The sequence below is a fragment of the Erpetoichthys calabaricus genome, chromosome 13, assembly GCF_900747795.2.
Source record: "Erpetoichthys calabaricus chromosome 13, fErpCal1.3, whole genome shotgun sequence".
Classification (NCBI taxonomy): domain Eukaryota; kingdom Metazoa; phylum Chordata; class Cladistia; order Polypteriformes; family Polypteridae; genus Erpetoichthys; species Erpetoichthys calabaricus.
The window spans coordinates 49,735,467-49,755,059 of record NC_041406.2 but is presented as its reverse complement, the minus strand read 5'-3'; the positions used below and the strand labels follow the sequence as shown (position 1 = coordinate 49,755,059).

The 19,593-nt window shown below is 37.5% G+C and overlaps 2 protein-coding genes across 6 annotated transcripts in view; both read left to right on the top strand.

The window, feature by feature from the left end:
- Nucleotides 1-19,593, top strand: part of tax1bp1b (Tax1 (human T-cell leukemia virus type I) binding protein 1b) — a 1,153,251-nt gene that overhangs the window by 861,155 nt on the left and 272,503 nt on the right. The window lies entirely within an intron of this gene.
- Nucleotides 1-19,593, top strand: part of creb5b (cAMP responsive element binding protein 5b) — a 403,670-nt gene that overhangs the window by 338,362 nt on the left and 45,715 nt on the right. For all 5 annotated transcript variants that reach the window (XM_051935766.1, XM_028818224.2, XM_028818226.2 and 2 more), the window contains one exon: nt 15,905-16,237. In XM_051935766.1, the coding sequence (XP_051791726.1) occupies nt 15,905-16,237 (333 nt within the window). The remainder of the gene's footprint in view (nt 1-15,904; nt 16,238-19,593) is intronic.

Sequence of the window (19,593 nt, the reverse complement as noted above, 5' to 3'; positions counted from 1 at the left end):
TTGTTGTCCCCTTTTCCAAACATATCTTACTCTAATAAGATTCTGAGCACAAAACCCTCAGGGCTTTTCACATTTTCCTGCTGAAATTGATTAACTGAGTATTTCTTATAACTGTATGATTCAATCTGTAATGTGAAGCTACAGCACCATCAGCTACTTGATAGAGCAGGATTATGGGAGTTTTGGGAATTTGGGACATGTGGCAATATCTGTTTTCAAAAGTGTAATTAAATTTCTACATTCTTGAAGAAAAGTCTGCAGAACACCTGTTTCTCTCCAAAACATTACTATACTAAATGAAGAAGGGAGTGTGAAAATGAAAACAAACCATGGAAGGTTGCCAAGAAAGTAAAAAGCCTCCGACAGAGTGGTGAATAATGTTTTGGTGATTTTGTGAACATAATGGGGGATTTTCTTAAAAACATTAAAAATAAAAATAGGACTAATTACACTGGTCTACAAAAAATATTTTTTGTTTGCTTCTGGCAACTTCAGAGCATCTGTCTATTAAGTTTTTTACACTGATTTCATATCTGAAATCGGATTTAAGCTAGCACGTCAGGTTTTTGAAATACACATCATTGACATTTTGACACTTTTGAATATCAGTATAATATATCAACATGATATCTGGAGTTTGCACTATGTCCCACCAAAATTGTTTTGATGTGTTTATTCTGAAAACAAACCAGAAGACGATACCAGAGACATGTTAAAGTATATTTATGTCAATTTACCTCAATATAAAAGTGAGGTCAGCGTGCCAAAAATGTTGGAGGCACTCGTTTTTGCGCTTGTACTGCACATCCATCTCTCTTTGCAAGAACCAACAGTAGTCACCCATCATGCTCAGAGAGAATTTCCCCCGATATCAGTTTTTCATCACCTTTATATCTTGATGAAATCTTTCCCCCTGCTCATCACCGACATTGCTTAGGTTTGGTGGAAAACAGTCGAGATGAGAATGTAAAAAATGTGTCTTCAGTGACATTCTGGCTCCCATAAGCTAATATACTTTCAGCATATTCTCCACAAGCTCAGCATAATTCTCTGGTCTGTGACTATCAAGAAAATTCTGGACAACCTGCACAAATGAGGATGCTGATTCAGTTGGCTTCAGTTTCCTTTTGAAGTCATTGTCAAGCATCAGTTCACGTATTTCAAGGCCAACAAAAACACCTTCCTTAATTTTGGCTTCACTTTTCTCAAGACCAAACTTATTTCTTAAATGCTGAAACGCATCGCATTTACTGTCCAGTCACCCTAGTTGTCCAAGACCTGGAACATCTTAACTAAAAAACGGGAAGTGCTGGATGAACACGGTTTTCAGATTTGGAGTCAGCAAGTGAAATTTGTTAAAGTACAAGTGAAAGAATCCCAGAAGCAAAGTGTTTGTTGACCCGTGTTATAAGTCTCTGCTTGGACCTTTGAGTGCACAAAAAATACCATGAATTTGAATAATATTCGTTGCAGGAGGAAGGAAGGATACATGGGCTCACTTGGCATATGCAGGCAGGAACAAGAGAGTCCTTCTTTTGTGAACATGACACAGACAGAGTGCCACAATCCTGTTTCATGAAGGCAGTCTGATCTGTGTCAAAATGGAGGTTCAGTCCAATTAGGTAAGAAAGGCAGGTTTATTCACCTGTAAAATAGTTTCTTGTAGATTGGACAGACCTTGTGTCAGAATCCCACAATGGTACCCTGTGGCAGGAAACGCACACTTTGCAGCCTCCATCCAGTCTTTTTTAATGCCTACTTAATGCACTGAGGGAAGCAATGCCTTTGAAATCACAACAGGAAGACCCCACAGTTTCTATGATTTAAATTACAGAAACGAGGGTGATGAACCAAAATTATCTTGAAACATACTGTCATGGTGGTGTGTACTGCAATCTAATATGACCTTTAGAAAGACACTTTTCCTACTTGGCCTCCAAATATAAAAATATATTACAATGTTTATACTGGTTGACTTGCTTGGAATTGTTCTCACTGTGAAAGGCCGTTTGACAGAAAGTAAAAACTTCCTACAGTTACATGAAACATTTGCATTTAGCACCTGTGATGGATAGCCATTATGCCTCTGCCTTGTGCCGATGGCTGCCAAGTTAAATACCCATTCACAGGACTCTTAAATGTATATATATTTATATATACACTAGTCGGCCCCCACGGCTCCGCCCGCGTTTTAGTGAAACAGGACAGTGAAGAGGGCCCTGCCCAGCTCCCTACTCCTGATTTCACTCTTCCTCCTCCCCTCAGCCCGCAGCCTCTGTCTCAGATTTGCACAAATACATCGCCCCTGCAAGGGAACTCTGAGGAAAGAATTCACAATGTCAACCGGAGTGTTCAAGAAAATTACAGAAAAAACCCGATCTAAATCCGTTAAGTAGCTCTCTCATGAAAAGAGGACAGACATACATACAGACGTTCGATTTTATATATATATATATATATATATATATATATAAATAGAAATATATAATGAAAGGAGAAAATGGATAGGAACTGCTGGGTATTACTAGTATGTTTAATTTTACTGACTTCACTGCCAGAATGCTTGGCTGAATATAAATGACTGTCATGGAATGATATCGTTGATATAGCTGAAGAACAGCAGAAATGCAAGCAAGTTAGATGTACCATAACGGAGGGTGGTGAGCTGATGTTAAGTACAATACGTACAAAAGAGAAGATTTCCCCGGACATTTCATGCCCTCTTACGTTGGTGTTTGTAGCCCAGTGCAATCCAGTGAGAATTTGTCCTTTCTGTGCATTTTGAGATGTGGGAGTTACCACATGTAGATATTAGGAGGAGTCTGATAAAATACACTTCACAGTTGTCATTAATCCTTATAGGTGTAAGAACATTTGAGATATTTTCATACTTGCATCAGAATGGGATCTGTCAAAAACAAAATGAGGGGTCACCAGAAATATATTAAAGTCTATCAGCCATTTGTGTTTGTGAATGTACTGAACCATAGCCGCAGTGTATATTATAATACATTAGTAATGCGCGTCCCCCCAGCAGTGTTTAAATTTTCTTCTGTTACCAATACATAAAGCTTAATATAACATGTGGTAACCAGACCGGTAGGTTCAAAAGTCAATATTAGCATAAATGTGTTGGACTAGACATTTAATACTGATTAATCTTGAAGTGTACATTTAACTAGGGATAAATTACCTCGATACTAGAAATGGTCAGTACTTTTATGTATTCCAAAGGAGAGGGCAACAGTCCTTAAAACTTGTGTATTTGTTTATTGTTAGGTTTAAAATACACAGACTGAATACGAATATCCTTCAGTCTAAAAACCTGCTTTCAGACAACACCAACATTCTGCGCACTCAGCTTGTCCTATGGATTATGACATAAAGAACTCACTTAAATTGGTTTCCATGTAGTCACAACCAGGCATATGTCTGCACAGTGAAACATCTGGGCAAATGTGCAAATCCCTAACAGTCCCCAGTAACAATTGACACCATCGGAATACCAACTTGCCATTTTCCTTAGGCATTTATTTCAGTGGCAAATTTAATATGTTGTTATTAAAGTAAAGCTTTTCAAATAGTGGGCAGTTACCACTTTGGATAGTGTGCACATTTTATGTTTGTGGATTAATATATCTCCTCAAGTAAAATGTATTCGTCTTATTTTGAAAAGATGCTGCTTCCTGCAACAGTAAGTACATGCTTTGGTTGTCATACATTGATGAAAACAAAAACTTACTGAGATAATTCAATGAGATTATACACGTCACAAAATGTTAATTGAACTAATATTACAATCTTTTGTAAACTATATACAGAATATTTTAAAACAAACATTAAATAAGCATTCAAGTAAAAAAGCATCAATGTGGTCATTTGTAAGTAATTGTTCAGAAAATCAACACCGAGATAGAGCACTAACACATTTAAGGGCTTTGTTTAAATTGAAATTGTGCACATTGCATTTGTATGTAAAATACTATGATGCCTTTGTAACTTCCACATTTTTTTTCAAGAAAGTCTAGCATGTCACCGTGCTCTTCAATGAGGCTTGATTTTGTTGGGGTGCAAATAAGCCTTGACATACTAAATACTCAATCTGAATGATATGAGCACATGGAGGACTAGCACCACTGTTTATTCAATTGGGCACTAAAAAGTTATAACGCCTTACCTTATATAGTAAATGTGATGAAATATAAATTAAAAATTGAACATAATAAAACAAAAGAAAGTAAAGCACTATGGCAGAACACTTTGTGGCAACAGTTTAAAAATCAAGGAGCGACAGTGCCGATGAGCGTTACCTCTGAATGAACAGCACAGAGTAAAACTGGCCTGCAGGTATTAACTTGCATGATGGCTCTTCAAGTAATGTCAGTCAACCCTTTAGGTGATGTAAGCAATCGCCTAGGTGCCATCATCAGAGTGGTACCATTTAGGTAAGTTTAAGGGGCGCACGTTTTGGAGAACGAGTGGGAAATGCTTAGGGCTCCACATGGGCTGCCTTTAAGTGAATTGTGCAGTAGCAAATCTTGCATACAGGCTTGCATGTTATCTTGTCATTTTCTAGCCCCATCTGTCACAAAGCTGGAGTAATTCCAGATGCCACTCCAGCTGCCCCCCATTGTCAATTAAGAGTGCTATTGAAGGCTCCAGAAGTTACCAAAATAACACCTGTAAGTGGGTTGAAATCGGGGCTGCAACTCAAGACAGTCTGCAGACTCTGTACCATACAGAATGGGTATTGAAATAATTTCAAATTGTTAAAATTGATACTTGTGAATATTTCAATGCTTTTGAAAACTCGCATCACAATACTTATTGTATTATAAATTCTTTTGTGAAACAATGCAATATATACATTTGTTCAAGTGGCAGGAATAAGCTTCTATACTTCCCTCATTATATATTTAAAATTCCATGTTTTTCAGTAGTTCTTTTTAGCCTTACCTACTTAGTCAAACACCATTGTTTTCTGAAAGGTGCTAAAGGAGTGCAAGCACATTTTTGTAGACTACCTACTCCACATTCTTATTTAATGAATGGACATCAAATTAACATCAGTACTTACTTGTAGCTTCCTTTGGCTCTGCATGAGATGTTAAACATTAAGTACTTGCAAGGACACAATATGACTATTGGATGCTTTAAGGAAGTACAGTATTGCTTGATCTCTTCTCATGTGACTTTTGTGCTATAAATTTAGTACATGCTTTTAAAAAATGTTCTGGTGCGAGAAAGGAAAGAAAGATATTATTATGTGCCTCTACTTGAACTGTGTTCTGCATGCCAAAAGATTGGCTAAGTTTGTGAAAAGGATCAACATATACCATTACATGTTCTGTTTTAACTGAAATTGGGATGGGGGTGGCTTTGCAATGTTGTTTTATGCTTTGTGAAAAGGATCAACATATACCATTACATGTTCTGTTTTAACTGAAATTGGGATGGGGGTGGCTTTGCAATGTTGTTTTATGCTTTATGACAAGCCAGCTGTAGAGAAAGTAAAGCTGGCACAAGCTGGCCAATGAATACACATTGCAGCCAGGCCTGATAAATAAGCAGACTAATTGAATTAATAAACAGATAGCTCTTTTCGCTGCCAGCTGGACTGCTATCAAAATGTGTGATAAATTAACGCCCGCTAGGCTAACCTCAAAGATGGAAAAAGTATCTGAATGATCCCTTCCCCCTTGTTTCTTAGTGATTGTCCTTCCCCCAGCATACTGGCACCATGCCAGTGAGACCTAACACGAGACAGACATGTTTTACTGTGCTGATAATGTGTTATTAAGTTTCTAGACTGTGGTCGATGGTAAAATTCCACTCTGTTCTGTGGGAAAGTGAGATTGTCTGCTTTGATTCTAAAGCTGCACATTATATGCTGAGAATATTTGCTTATAACCTTAATGAGAGCAGGGTTACATGAGTGCCAGTTAGGCGGTCTTCACAAAGTCACACTACGTCACAGTACGGAGGATACACAGGGCACTCGCGTTATCTGCAGGCAGTGTGACCTAGAGGTGGTGGTGTAAAGCAGCTGGCGACAGTTTCACACCCCACTGGTAGCAGTCTCATTTACAGTATAAACATTATTCTTAGTACAAGTGCATCTATGTAAAAAATGAATGGCACAGCCCAATTCAAATTTTTTTTAAATAATCATCATTCTAGCTAAGGCAATGGCTTCAGTAGTGCCAATTGTTAGTACTGCTGCCTTAATGATATCGGTCTGAATCCTATACCTGCTCACTGCCTATGGAGGATCTGCAAATTGTTACTGTGTCTGTGTGGGTATTTGCCCCCAATCTCAAAGATGTGTGTTACTTTAATTGCTGATTCTAAATTGTCTCAGTGTGTGCTTGAGTGGGCCATGAAACAAGTGCTGCCTTTTACCTGATATGACCCTGGATTTCACAATGTTATGTGACCATGGCATGGGTAAATCACACTCTGAATCTCCTTGACTGTGACTTAAGCATGTTTATAAAAGCTGGCTGCCATTATATATATTTTATCTTAAATATCTGCCGGTTTGTTTTGGATGTTTCAATTGGTGTTTTTTGATTTTGTTTAAACCAAAATTGATTTTGTGCCAGTATTTTATGAAAGACTGATTGGAAAACATCTACACTTTGAATATGAGTTTGCTGCCAGATATAGCATAGTCAGTGACAGCAGATTGGCATTTGTGTTTCAAACAATGTTATTATTTTCATGCAGCGTGTTGAAGAGAGTTCAGTTTCTAAACAGCCAGCCCTTTGGCTTTTTAAAAGTGGCGCAGTATGCTGGGTATGGTGTTTATGACCATGAATGAGAGATGTTGCTCTGTGTTCCACTCAGCTAACTAGCCATTTCCTCCTCCAAATCCTGTCTCACAGTACCCATTTGCCAAGCCACTCACAGCCGATGCCAGAACATTATCTCTTGGTAGTATTCTTCTCACTTTCAAGGCTTCCTGCTGATTTTACTGTAGTATTTTAGAAACGGACAGATGTGCATTCCCTGATCCTCATACCTTCTTCTTTAAGAAATTAAATTATGAACATTATCTTAAGAAATTCCCAGGGCATGCACTGCTTATGATATATTAATAAGTTATAAATAGAAAATACATAATACAGTATATACAAATATAGAGATATTAAACCTAGGGCAGTCAGGAATGGATTTACAAAATAATTAAAGCAATTGAAAAATAAGCCAGAGTTGAATAATTATAGTGTGTGATTCCTGTAGAAATAATGAGGCTAGAGGTGTCTGATTTGACATGTCCCAGTAAGGACTATGGCACCGTTTAACTGGGCTCCAGGGCAGTGTGATTGCTGCTGCTGAAGTCCTGGGACAAGGATGAGGTAGATAACTGGTTTGCAACCAGGATTGTGAGTCAGAGCAGCTGGCGGTCTCTCCCATTGGGTATAATGAATGTGGAGCTTGTTAAATTTATGGACCCCTTGGAAATGGCTCGCCTTGACTGAAAGCAGCTGTGCATCAGGCCTCCAGCCTTCAGTATCCTCATCTGCTGTCTAAACAAATGAATATAAAAAAAGAGCCGTGGAAGGGAAAAACAAGGGTGCCATTTTATTCTTTGTCAGGATGGGTACTGTAATACTTTATATTCTTTAGAGAAAATGGAGCATTGTGTGTGGTATTCTAATGAAGTGCACAGAGTATCACTTACCTGAACAAATCCAGCTGCTAAAGACTTTTCTTCTTTCCTTTCTCATTAAGTGTATGAAAAAGGTATGTAATTTATGGTATGCCTAAAGAGCAATCTATTGTCAATCGTTATTTTATAGCACCTTTCTGAAAGGAAGGTGCTTCAAAAATATTATACTACTGTTTCTTACATGTAATTCTTCACTTGGAACACAGACAGGTTAAGTGACTTGCTTAGGGTCAAACAACAAGTTCTTATCAGAGATTGAGGTTTAAAGTCTGATGCCTGAAACCACAAGAAATCACTGCTGGCCTTAAATGTACTGGCGTCCAGCCTTTGAAAGTCTTTCTGGTTATCGTCCCAAGTAGAATGCCCTAAATGAATTGCTCAATCAGGAGCTAGAATTGCTATTTCTCTTGCCTTTTTCCGGTATTTTAGGACAGTCTTTCTTTAGGCCAAATTCCTTTTGTGGTTTAGAGTGTTGACAACTCAATATATGAATTAAAATCAGAACAAAAGAAAGTTGGTCTTTTTATTTGTTCAAAAAGTCTTGTTCTTTGGTTTGTGAAATGGATCATTTCTGAATGTAAATGTCTGTAGGAGATTAGCTGCACAACATGTAGGCCCTACAGTTGTCCATTACTTACGGTATATTTCTTTATGAAAAATCTGTAGTGTTATGATCACCCTTGCTCCATTTCCAACCTCCTCCTGCTCATCCTGTTCTAATTGATGGCTGTCGTGAATTTGTGGCTCAAAGGACCCTGTTCTTTGGGGGTGTTGGAGGTTCAGTTGACTATGTAGTGTACTAAGAAGGTTATAGACCAAAGGGCAATCTCAAAAAGATCTAATTGCCATGTAACAGTACATACCTTTTGGTGTCGGGTTAGCTCAAGCTAATGAGTAACTGAAGTACCTTATCACCATTTCTTTGTCAAAACAAAGAAGGGATCGCTTAGGGGTGAATATTATTTTCCATATGTTGTGGAGATTATTGTATCCATGCTGTATTGACAAAAAGACAACTTAGAAATGTACCTAGTTTGTATTGTTTGTGCAACAGGCTAACCCTGTTGAACGGTTTTGTCGTGTCTTATAGTGCTGCATGTGCCTATTCCTGCTTTCTGCTTATCAGACTATGAATCCAAAACAGACAAAAAGATTTGTGTTTCTGGGAATTGGAGTCTTGTGTGCTCCCTTATTGCTAGGTGAAGAGAAGTGTTGATCAGCGAAATTTGCCAAAGCGGTTTTCACAGTGAATATGCTTTGTTCACCAAATATTTTCCTGGACATTTGTGATGTGGGTGGCTTAAACAAACAGTTTCTTCCAGATAGTCCATGAAGCTTTGCAAAGCCAGCATGACATCACAGATTTGTACCAGCAATGTGTAGAAATTTCATACATGCCTACTGTAAGATCACTGCCTAATCTGCTACAGGCAGAGGTATAAAGTAAGAAACTACAACTACTTTGTTAGTTTACTTAAGTACATTTTTCAGCTATCTGTACTTTACTTGAGTAAATTTAATATAGGGCTATTTTTACTTTTACTTTATTTTTAGGCAAACTAGAATACTTTTTACTGCATTATATAGTATTTACCAGCAAGTTCTCAATACTCATTACACAGAACAAACTATTATAAATTCATAAAAGAGACCCATCAGGTATTGTCAACTTAATTATAGTTCAGAATTGCTCAGACACAGCAAATGGAATGCCTTATATCGTTCAAAAATAAAAGTGCAATAGTGTGCCTTGCACGGCTCATTTGGTAGGTTGTTCCCAGGTTTCTTGCTCATGGTTCAGACAGGGAAACTAAATGTGCACGTTCCCCATGGTTAGTGCTGGGAGGTATACCGTTTCATACCAAAACCCGTTTATTATTTTTGTTATAATATGGATTTCTTTATACCGCAATACTGGTTTAAATAGCCTAAACAATGTTCGGAATGTGGCACAGCAGGAAACTGTTTAAGGAGGGGACCTTTTTGCACTGCTACACCGCGAAACACGCATGCAACGGAGTACATGTGTTAGTGGAGGTATTGTGCGGTGAAAATGGACAGAGAACATTCCGAAACTGAAGCTGTAGCAGATGATAAAGTTGAACATGATGACACAGAAGAACTTTTGCCGAAAAAAGGAGCCGTGTCTGTTGTCTTGAGATACTTTGGCTTTAAAAGGTCGGACGTGGACCAAACAACTATTTACTGCAAATGCTATCAAGCTAAAGTTGTCACCAGAGGCGGCATCACGAGCAATTTGCTGCATCACCTTAGCCGCAAACATGCTTTGGAGTACCATGAATGTATGGAACTAAGATTGGCACCCTCCACTTCCTCAGGTAAAACTGAAAAAGCTAGAGGACACTTGAGTCAGACGTCACTTGTAGACGCGTTTGCTAGAGGTACTAGATATGACAAAAAAAGCAAGCGGTGGATCGAGATAACCAACGCCATTACAATCCATATAGCTAACGTGTCGGTGGACAGAGATTGTTAACATTAACAGAAAGTGTAGTTGGGTTACAAAAAATATTTACAATTTATTCCTTTTCTAAGACAATACAACTTTTGACAAGCACCTCTGGATATTTTAGTAAGTCTAAATGCTTCTTTGGACGGTTGAAAATACGTTGTCAAAATTTTAGTTTAAGTTGTTTGCAAAATTTGTTCAATAAAAAGGTTCTATATTTTGACTGCAACTGTCATGCAATGTGATTCTGTCTCTTCATTAGTGCCACCCTCTTGAAAACTATCACTTTATGGGGCCATGCAAACCTGTATTAATACTTGTGTGCATATTAAAATGTTTTTTTGTACAATGTACAATTCTGACAGTGGAATAGGTTATTCTAAGCCAGTCTACTGCAGTAATTGAAGTGGAAAATGTGGTTAACATCCACTCATGCATGGGAAAAAATATAGTTGAATACCGTGAAACCGGTATAATTTTGAAAAATACAGTGATATAGAATTTTGGTCATACCGCCCACCACTACCCATGGTTATATTTGAAAACAGCACCTCAAGAAATCTCTACTTTCAAGAATTCATCTACAAATTTAAAGTATACTGAAGTAAAATTTCTTTTTATCATATTCTTAAGCTAACTTTTATGTAAACCCCTGAGGACCCAAAAAGCGGTGTCTTTTTAATCTTGTGAAATGAGATTTTATGGGCACAGATATTATATTGAGGCTACAAGTTACATTTTGTGCAAACAGTATACTTTTTAATACTTTTGAAAACAGATACTTTTTTTTACTTTTAATCAAGTTTTAACTGAAATACTTTAGTGAAAGTAAATACTTCCAACTTTTACTCAAAAATCATTCCTGAATACCTTTTACAACACTTTCTTCAGTCATATATGATGTCACGGTCTTAACCAGCCAGATGTGCACCCATATGCATTAAAAAAGCAGTATTTTTATTTCAGGGGCACATTAGCTGACCATCATGAGAAGCAGCAGCACCACATGGCTAATTTGTATGCATAAAATCAAAACAATTTTAAAAAGTAATTAAAAGTAATTGAAGCAGCCCTCCTCCTTCTCTTCCTCGAGTCAAACTGAGATCCTGAGAAATAATAATAATAAAATTTCTAACTTCTTAATGGAAGAAAAAAGTGCAATGTATCTGCACAGATAAATCAAAAAGTACAAAGACATTACAGCTTCACCTGCATCCCTGACTTCAAACAATAGAACAAGCCGGCCCAGCACTACTACTGTATACCTGCACATGTACAGGCCCGTCTTAAGTTTGCCAGTGAACATCCGGGTCTATACATATTCCTTGTTGAGCATGGGACCTTGCGGGCGCTGGAAGATTTCAATCCATTACAGAGTAGTGTGTTACCAGTGGTGATCTTGGTGACTATGGTTCCAACTGCCTTCAGATCATTAATAAAATCCTCCCGTGTAGTTTTGGGCTGATCCCTCACCTTTCTCATGATCATCCTCACCCCATGAGGCAAGATCTAGCATGGAGCTCCAGACCGAGGGCGATTGATGGTCATTTTATATTTCTTCCATTTCTGAATAAACGCACCAACAGTTGTCACCTTCTCACCAAGCTTCTTGCTGATGGTCTTGTAGCCCATTCCAGCCTTGTGCAGGTCTAAAGTCTTGTCTCTGACATCCTATGACAGCTCTTTGGCCTTGCCCATGGTGATGGAGAGGTTGGAATTGAAGAAAGTGATTCTGTGGGCCGGTGTGCTTTATACACATAAGGAGCTGAGATCAGGAGTATCTGTAATTGATTGATTGATTGTGATCCACTGGCTGGGTTGTAGGGGATCAAATACGTATTTCACTCAATGACATGCAAATCAATTTATAACTTTTATGTAATGTGTTTTTTCTTGATTTTTGGTTGATATTCTGTCTCTCTCCATTGAAATGAAACTACCATAAAAATTAGAGACTGTTCATTTTGTGAGCAAACATAAAAATTCAGCAGGGGATCAAATACTTTCCAAGTATGTTGTGCATGTGTGTTTCAATGTCTGATAAGTGAGAAAAATAGAAGATCTAAAAATAAAAACTCCTTCATCTAATTTTCTTCTTCAGACAGGCCAGAAAGCACAAACAGTAATTAAATGGGCCAAACTTAAAAAGGATCTGTTGTAATGTAAATAGACGAGTTTTGTTTTATTCCACCTAGTTCATAAATTCTGTATCTTCTTATAGTCTAGTTATACAGTTAGTTCAACAAAACTAACCCAAATAAAGTCATTTTTTGTGCATTGTCAGAAATGCATATTTATCATTTGTCTATCATTATGACAGTGACATCACTAATGTCTCTGTTTCATATGATTTGTTTATCATGTGCACCACCGTTGTAAACAACTGTTTGAGGCTGCAGCCCTTTTGTGTTTCTGGCTTTCATGAGGAATGCCATTTTGTGTGTGAGGTTGCTATGATGCCTTATGCTTGGTAGGAACAGCTAAAGTAATGTCCAAAATTTGTTGTGAAATAATGGAAAGACATACCAAATTACTTTGTTCTTAAGCAAAGAATTCTGGGTCAAACCTAGTTTTGTTTAGCAATTTTGATTTTGCATGCTGTCTTGAACTTACATGAACAATCTCTAACCTTCTGGTGACATGCCCGTGGCTTTATCTAAAATTCTATAGCTTAACCTTTAAATAAATGTCGTGATAGCCGATATACTATCTTTACTTCAGAACAGGTAATCCATCTGAAGTAAAGCATGCTTGTGCCAGTCCAACCATACAGAATGTTCATCGCTACCCATTTCTTGTTATGCCAATACATAGTCAGGGAGCCTGTCCCAACAGTACTGGGGACAAGGCAAAATTCAATCCTGCATGTGACATGCAACCTTCTCAGAATAGACCTCTGCACACCCCTACACTCACTCATACAAGCAGAGTTAAGGATTGTTAGTCATCCCCACATTGCACATCTTTAGTATGTGAAAGGAAAGTGGAGCACCCAGAAGAAACCCATACCGACACTGGGAGAACATCTAAACCTCACACACACACACACTGACCAGGCCAAGGTACAAGCCTGAGTCTTTGTAGCAGCGAGGCATTAGTGCTAACCTCTGCACCATCCTGATAACCATCTAAAGTAAAAAATATTTGTAATGTCTCACCATTCTTACTGATTACCGCCTGAAAGCACCTTTAGTCCTATGGGAAGTACCTTTGAAGGTAAAGAGATGGCCACTTTCCATTTCATATGTACCACATGCATGTGAAGTGACTTGGTCATTGTGCCGTAGTGACAGCATGACAGTGTTTTAGCCTGGACAGCTTACAGTTTCAAACCAGCTCAGCCATAATGCAGCATGCAATATGAGGCAGCACTGATGAACAACAGAACTACTGCATAAACTTCCCTTTCAAAGATAAAAATATTCAACTAAGAACATTCTATAAATGAAGACATGACCTCATACTCTATTGCTGTATCTTCTGGAAGCTTTAATACAGATAATGTGGACTTTTGTTTCTATAGCTGAAGTTTATTTAAGATAACTCCAATTTGTATCTTGATTTATCCTGCATGTTTTGTGCAGGAAAATATCTAACTCTTAGGCTGTTATGTAGAATAAAAGAATCAATAAAACTGTTCCTAATGGCTAAGGCTTCTTTTTTGTTCTGTGATTTGCTTAGCTGGTGTCTGTGATACCAGATTTCTGTGATTTTTTTTTTTTCTTTCAAATCATTTTGTTTGCCTCGGAGCTGCTGGGCCACACTTAGGGAGACACTTCACAAACTCACTGGATGAATTGTTCAGGAAGTCAGTGGGCTGCAGATTCACGATTCATATCATACCATATGAGACTACAGCAGCATCTTTCTTGTTAAGGGGTTTTCTGTGTAATAGCTATTAGACAGTGAATGACATGATTGTTTTTCAATTTTATTTAATATAAAAGTGTAAAACCTTCAGTAAAACTGACTATATATGCAGAAAAATGGCTACATACATGTATGCATTTGTGGTCAGGATTAGATCATTTTGATTTACGCACTGACAGGTAGTCTTAAAGCAGCTAAGCATCACGTCACTACTCATGATAGACAGTACCTTCAGCTCCTGGATTTATATAAATCTGATGCATGTCCGTAGTTCCTGAAACTACAAAAAAAGGCGTCATTTCAAGACAGCCATTAACATTCAACCAGTCAGCTTTAAAGATAGGGACTGCATACACAGAAGATTATCTTTTCTCATCCTTTAATAACTATGTAAAAAATCTGCTTACCTTGGAAACTTACATAATTATAAGATCGGAGGATTTTGCATGCATTTTAATGAATGACAAAAGGTTTTTTTTCTCTCTGTTTTCCCAAGGGGAGAAATGCCATAGTTTTTTGTGTAAATTTATGATGTCAAAATTTAACTCTAAAGCTAACTGGTTGAAGGTAAATGGCTTTCCTGGAAAACATAAACTATAATGAACTTCCAGGGACAACCGAAGTCTGGTAAAATCAGACCCGTCAGCTTGCAGCTGTAAATTAGTCTGTTTGTGGGTATTTGAAAGTTTGCCCTGAGCGGGACTTTCTCCTGCCCTGTTGCCTGATGCTGCCAGATAGACTCCAACACTTCGCAATTCTGACTTGAATACACAGTTTAGGAAAATGGATGGCTGAATGGAATAAGTAAAACTGAAAAAGAACAAAAGATTCAAATAACTCTGAATTTCCCCCCTGAAGTGATTGTTTTAAGCCTAAAGGCCCTGTCACATTAGAGGACTTTTACAGCGATTTTCAGTTGAAGCCATCATTTATATAATTTTAGTGAGTCGGAGGCAGTCGGCAGTCCACTTCATTGAAGTCCATTTGTGTCAGGTGACATAACCCAACAATGCAGCAACAAAGAATAAGGAACACAGGTGTTTTGGACCACACAAACAGAACAGAAGCTTGTCTATCTAATATCTTACGCACCACAATAAAATGGAAAAAATGAAAAAGGCAGTTTGATATTTGAAAAATGGGCAAGCTTAGTCATTCTAGACTGTCATTAAGGTACCTTTTCACATCTGTATTCAGATTCTTTGGTTTACGGCAGTATATTAAAGTAGCATGCGATGAGTTGGTACCCCAACCATTATTAGTTTCTGCAGATTCTGCTTTATGCCCAGTGCTGCCAAAACTGACACAGGCTCCCAGTGATCATGTGCTAGGTTAAATGGATTTCAAACATTATGTGTTAAAAATGAATATGTTTTTACACAAAAAGTTTGAAACTGAAACCAAAGATAGTAAATTTTAAGCGTTCTAAAACAATACAGGTCCGCACTCCTAAGTTGTACATATCGTAAAAAACTTTTCCTGCATGTTCAGGTCATCTTGAATGCAGTAATATTACAGATAAATAAGAATAGTTATTAAGGTATTTGTTTAAAGGCATAAATCAGCTAATACCCACAGTACTGATGCTCATAACTTAGAAATTAATTTTTTATTCCTGTTTGTATTCCACTTCTCAAATAATTACAATATTAAATTGCTGTTTAATTGTTGCATGGCATTTTCTGCTTACGATGCCAGTTGAATTTGTCTGTTACTTTGTATAAATGTGTCTTGAGGAATAAGTATATATGTAAATAAATACACATAACAAAATATATTGGTATATATATATATACAGTATATATATATATAAAATGTACACATTTTAAAAGCAAATTGTTCATTCATTTTAGTAACTTAACATTATTTGTTTTTTCTTGACTCTACAGAGACTAAAAGCAGCACTGACACATCATTCTGCTGGCATGTCCAATGGGAACATGAACTCAATGGGGCACATGATGGAGATGATGTCAACTCGGCCAGAACAGACTCACCATCAGATGCATTCTCATCCACACCAGCACCAGTCCTTGCCACCTCAACATCACGCTTACCAACACCCACACCCCCAACACCATCACCATGCACATCCACAGGCCCAACATCACCACCAACAGAGTCACCCACACCATCACTCACATAATCCTCATCTGCATGGGCATCCTGGGCATCACCAGACCTCTCCACATCAAGCTATTCACTCGGGCCCCCAGTCACAGGTACTGTGGATTTTAGTTCTTGTTGGTATGTGTTTGTGTTTATTCTTTTTAATCTCCCCCTCAGCCATTTTTACAATAGATACATCATTCTTTCCTCTGGTAGGATCTTAGAGCTATTAACGTATTTCTTGTATGTATTGTGAAGATCAGACTCTGTAATTTGTCATGGGCTTACCTGTAAATGACACAATTTGCCAATGGAAAATATATTTTAAAATAGTCCTGGTCATGATACATTTATAAAAAAAAAAATACTGTGTGCCCATGGTATTTATTTGAACATTTTTTGGTAACAACTATACTACTGTTAGAATAAACAGTAGTAGGGCACCTTTAGAGAACAGCACTTAAAGAGGTCAGCCTATATTAAAAATCGGGAGTGTGCTGCGCTCGACTTGCTTGTAGAGGAAAAGGTCATCTGAACCACTTCCAGTTGCGCAAAATTTCTCAAATATCGTATCTCTTTCTTCCTCTTCATAACTAATTGATAATATCAATACACAATCATTCATCTCTATTTATAATCAAACTTTATACTAAAATTATATTTTTGCACTTAGGGAGGTTGAAAATGGTGGTGGAATTTTTTCATGATTACATATGTATTACCTAGATTACGTACAAAGTAAAAAGAGTTACAGTCACCTAAAAACATAGAAAAAAGTGTTATAGATTACGTACAAAGTAAAAAGAGTTACAGTCACCTAAAAACATAGAAAAAAGTGTTAGTATTTGTGATAAAGGCGCTTTATTGGCACCGACCTGACACAGACTGACACCAGAGGCACAGGTAAAACAAAAAAAAAGTCTTTATTTTCTTCTTCAGCCGTGGGACACATCTTCCCCATGTCTCACTGGCCCTAACACAGTCCCAAAACACACAAAACTAAATCACACTCCAAATCACACTCTTCTCTTCTTCCACTCCTCCCAGGGCAGCTTCGTCCTCCTCCCCCCGACTCGGACACCCTGAGTAGTGGCTGCAAGCTCCCTTTATAACCCACCCAGAAGTGCTTCAGGTGGTAATTAACCTAAATTAGGCTGCACTTCCTGGTGTGGCTGCATTTTCGCCCACACGGGCTCAGGAATCCTTGCAGCTCCCCCTGGCGGTGGCCACGGAGCCCAACCAGGATGAGCTCCGGTGTTCCATAAAACTGGCCCCGATGCAACACGGGGGGGCTGCCACCAAGTGTTCCGGGGGACGTAGCATGCATCCCATGGCTGCTCCCCCGGATCCAGTGTTGAAGGGGCGTCCTGGCCGCCCGTCACGTATTATATAATATTTGTTGGAATAATTTGCTATAGGTAAAACTGCATTTAGCTACATTTAATTATGATAATTGTGGCAGAGATAAAAAAAAAATATATAAAATTAAATGTATTACCAGGAACACGAGGGGGATTGTTCCAATTACATTTTTATATTCACATGGCATGTTCAATGTTTAAAACTGATGATGAATAAATTAAAATAAAATGAATTATAGTTATTGAAAGAATATGCGTTATATTGAATATATAGTTTTTAATATCATGTACACATTTATATTTCCATGATACCAAAAATTTGGACGGTTGTTTAAATAAAATACTACTTCCGGTTGAGTCATTTTTCTCAAATTTAATATCTGTTTGCTTTTTATCATTATAAATTTCTATACAAAATTTGAATCATCTATTTGTAATTATAGCCATAGTTTACTTGAAAATTCACTAAAGTATTAAGTAAAAGTACCACTTCCGGTTGCTGGAAGAACCCCAAAAGTTGATAGGATTCCTTATTTGCAATATAAAGCAGGTGTGCAAAACCTCATTGACCTAGGTCAAAGCGTTTTTGAGTTGTCATGTTTAAACACAGACGGACATGATTTCAAAAAAGGTTTTTACGGACTCAGGGAGGTCTAAAATGTCAAGATTCTTCAAAATCCATCCATCCATCCATTTTCCAACCCGCTGAATCCGAACACAGGGTCACGGGGGTCTGCTGGAGCCAATCCTAGCCAACACAGGGCACAAGGCAGGAACCAGTCCCGGGCAGGGTGCCAACCCACTGCAGGTTCTTCAAAATCTCAAGGTCAAATTTTTTCACGATTCCTATACTTTCTCTATACTATGTATATGAGAATGTAAAAAGTAAAGCAAACATGAAGTTAACAGAAAAGTATTAAGTAAATAACAAGTGTACCTGCTGCCTCCCTAGACCATCTTTGACTGGGCTTAAACCCCTGTCTTTCTGATGGGGTAGGGTCTTTTTACAGAAACTACTCAGTTTCAGCAAGCTCACCTTTCTCGCTTATTGCCTTTGTCTTATTCCTGCCTTTGCCCCAACTCTTCTCTCAGCTCTAGGCTTAAAGAGATCTCTACCATGTGGCACCTACAAACCTCCTGCTGGGGTCACTTTCAGGCAAGCTTAAGTATCATGTCAGTGGTCAGATGTTGCCCACTTTCTGCTACAGAGACCCCACATTAAGAATCTGTGTCTCTGTAGTGGTCCTTGGTGTTACAACTCCTCTGAGCCTTCGTGTGCTTTTAAAGAACTGCCAACATGACTGAGGACAAACTCAGAGAGAGCTGTATGTTATTTTGTGTGTGTTATTTTATTTGTTGCAGAAACATAGAATATAAATATAATATTTATAGTATTTTCATGTCATTTTTAATAATATTTCCATGCCCATTTGCTTTGGTCACTGTATTATATTATGATTTACTGTCCAGATTAATTTTTTAATTAATACTTTAAAAAGCAAGCACTCTTAACTCTCAAATATAAAGATTATGAAACAATTAATTGCTGTCTAAATTATCACTATGTTCCATTTTTATGACATGAATTTATTTTTCACATTGTGACCAGCATCTGTAAGTCTGCAGACGAACATTGCTAACTTAAGGCGCCATCATGCCTATTTACGGCATTAGTGTCACACTAAAGATATTAATTTCAGTACTAAATTTTAAAAGAGTAGGCTTTATACATCAAAAGCACACTTTCATGTCAGACCTTAAGAGGGACGTTATATTTCATTTCTGTGTTATGCACTTATTCCAAAGATACTTATCATTGTGTTTTTGCTTCCCACTTGGCAAATGCTTTTCTTCCATCTTCCACTGAAAATATTTCACGCTTGAACCTTCTATTTTATCTATGAATTACTTTAATGATATTGTGATAAAACATTAATGTAATTCTGCTTAGACAACTGCAAAATTGGTATCTTCTCTTAACTGTATATTTTTATTCTAAAATTTTAAATTCCACTTCATTCATGAGCAAAATTTATATTCCTTTTTATTTGTATTTATTTTAAGTAAAGTCACAAAATCCCATTTATATCACTGTACATTTTCCATCA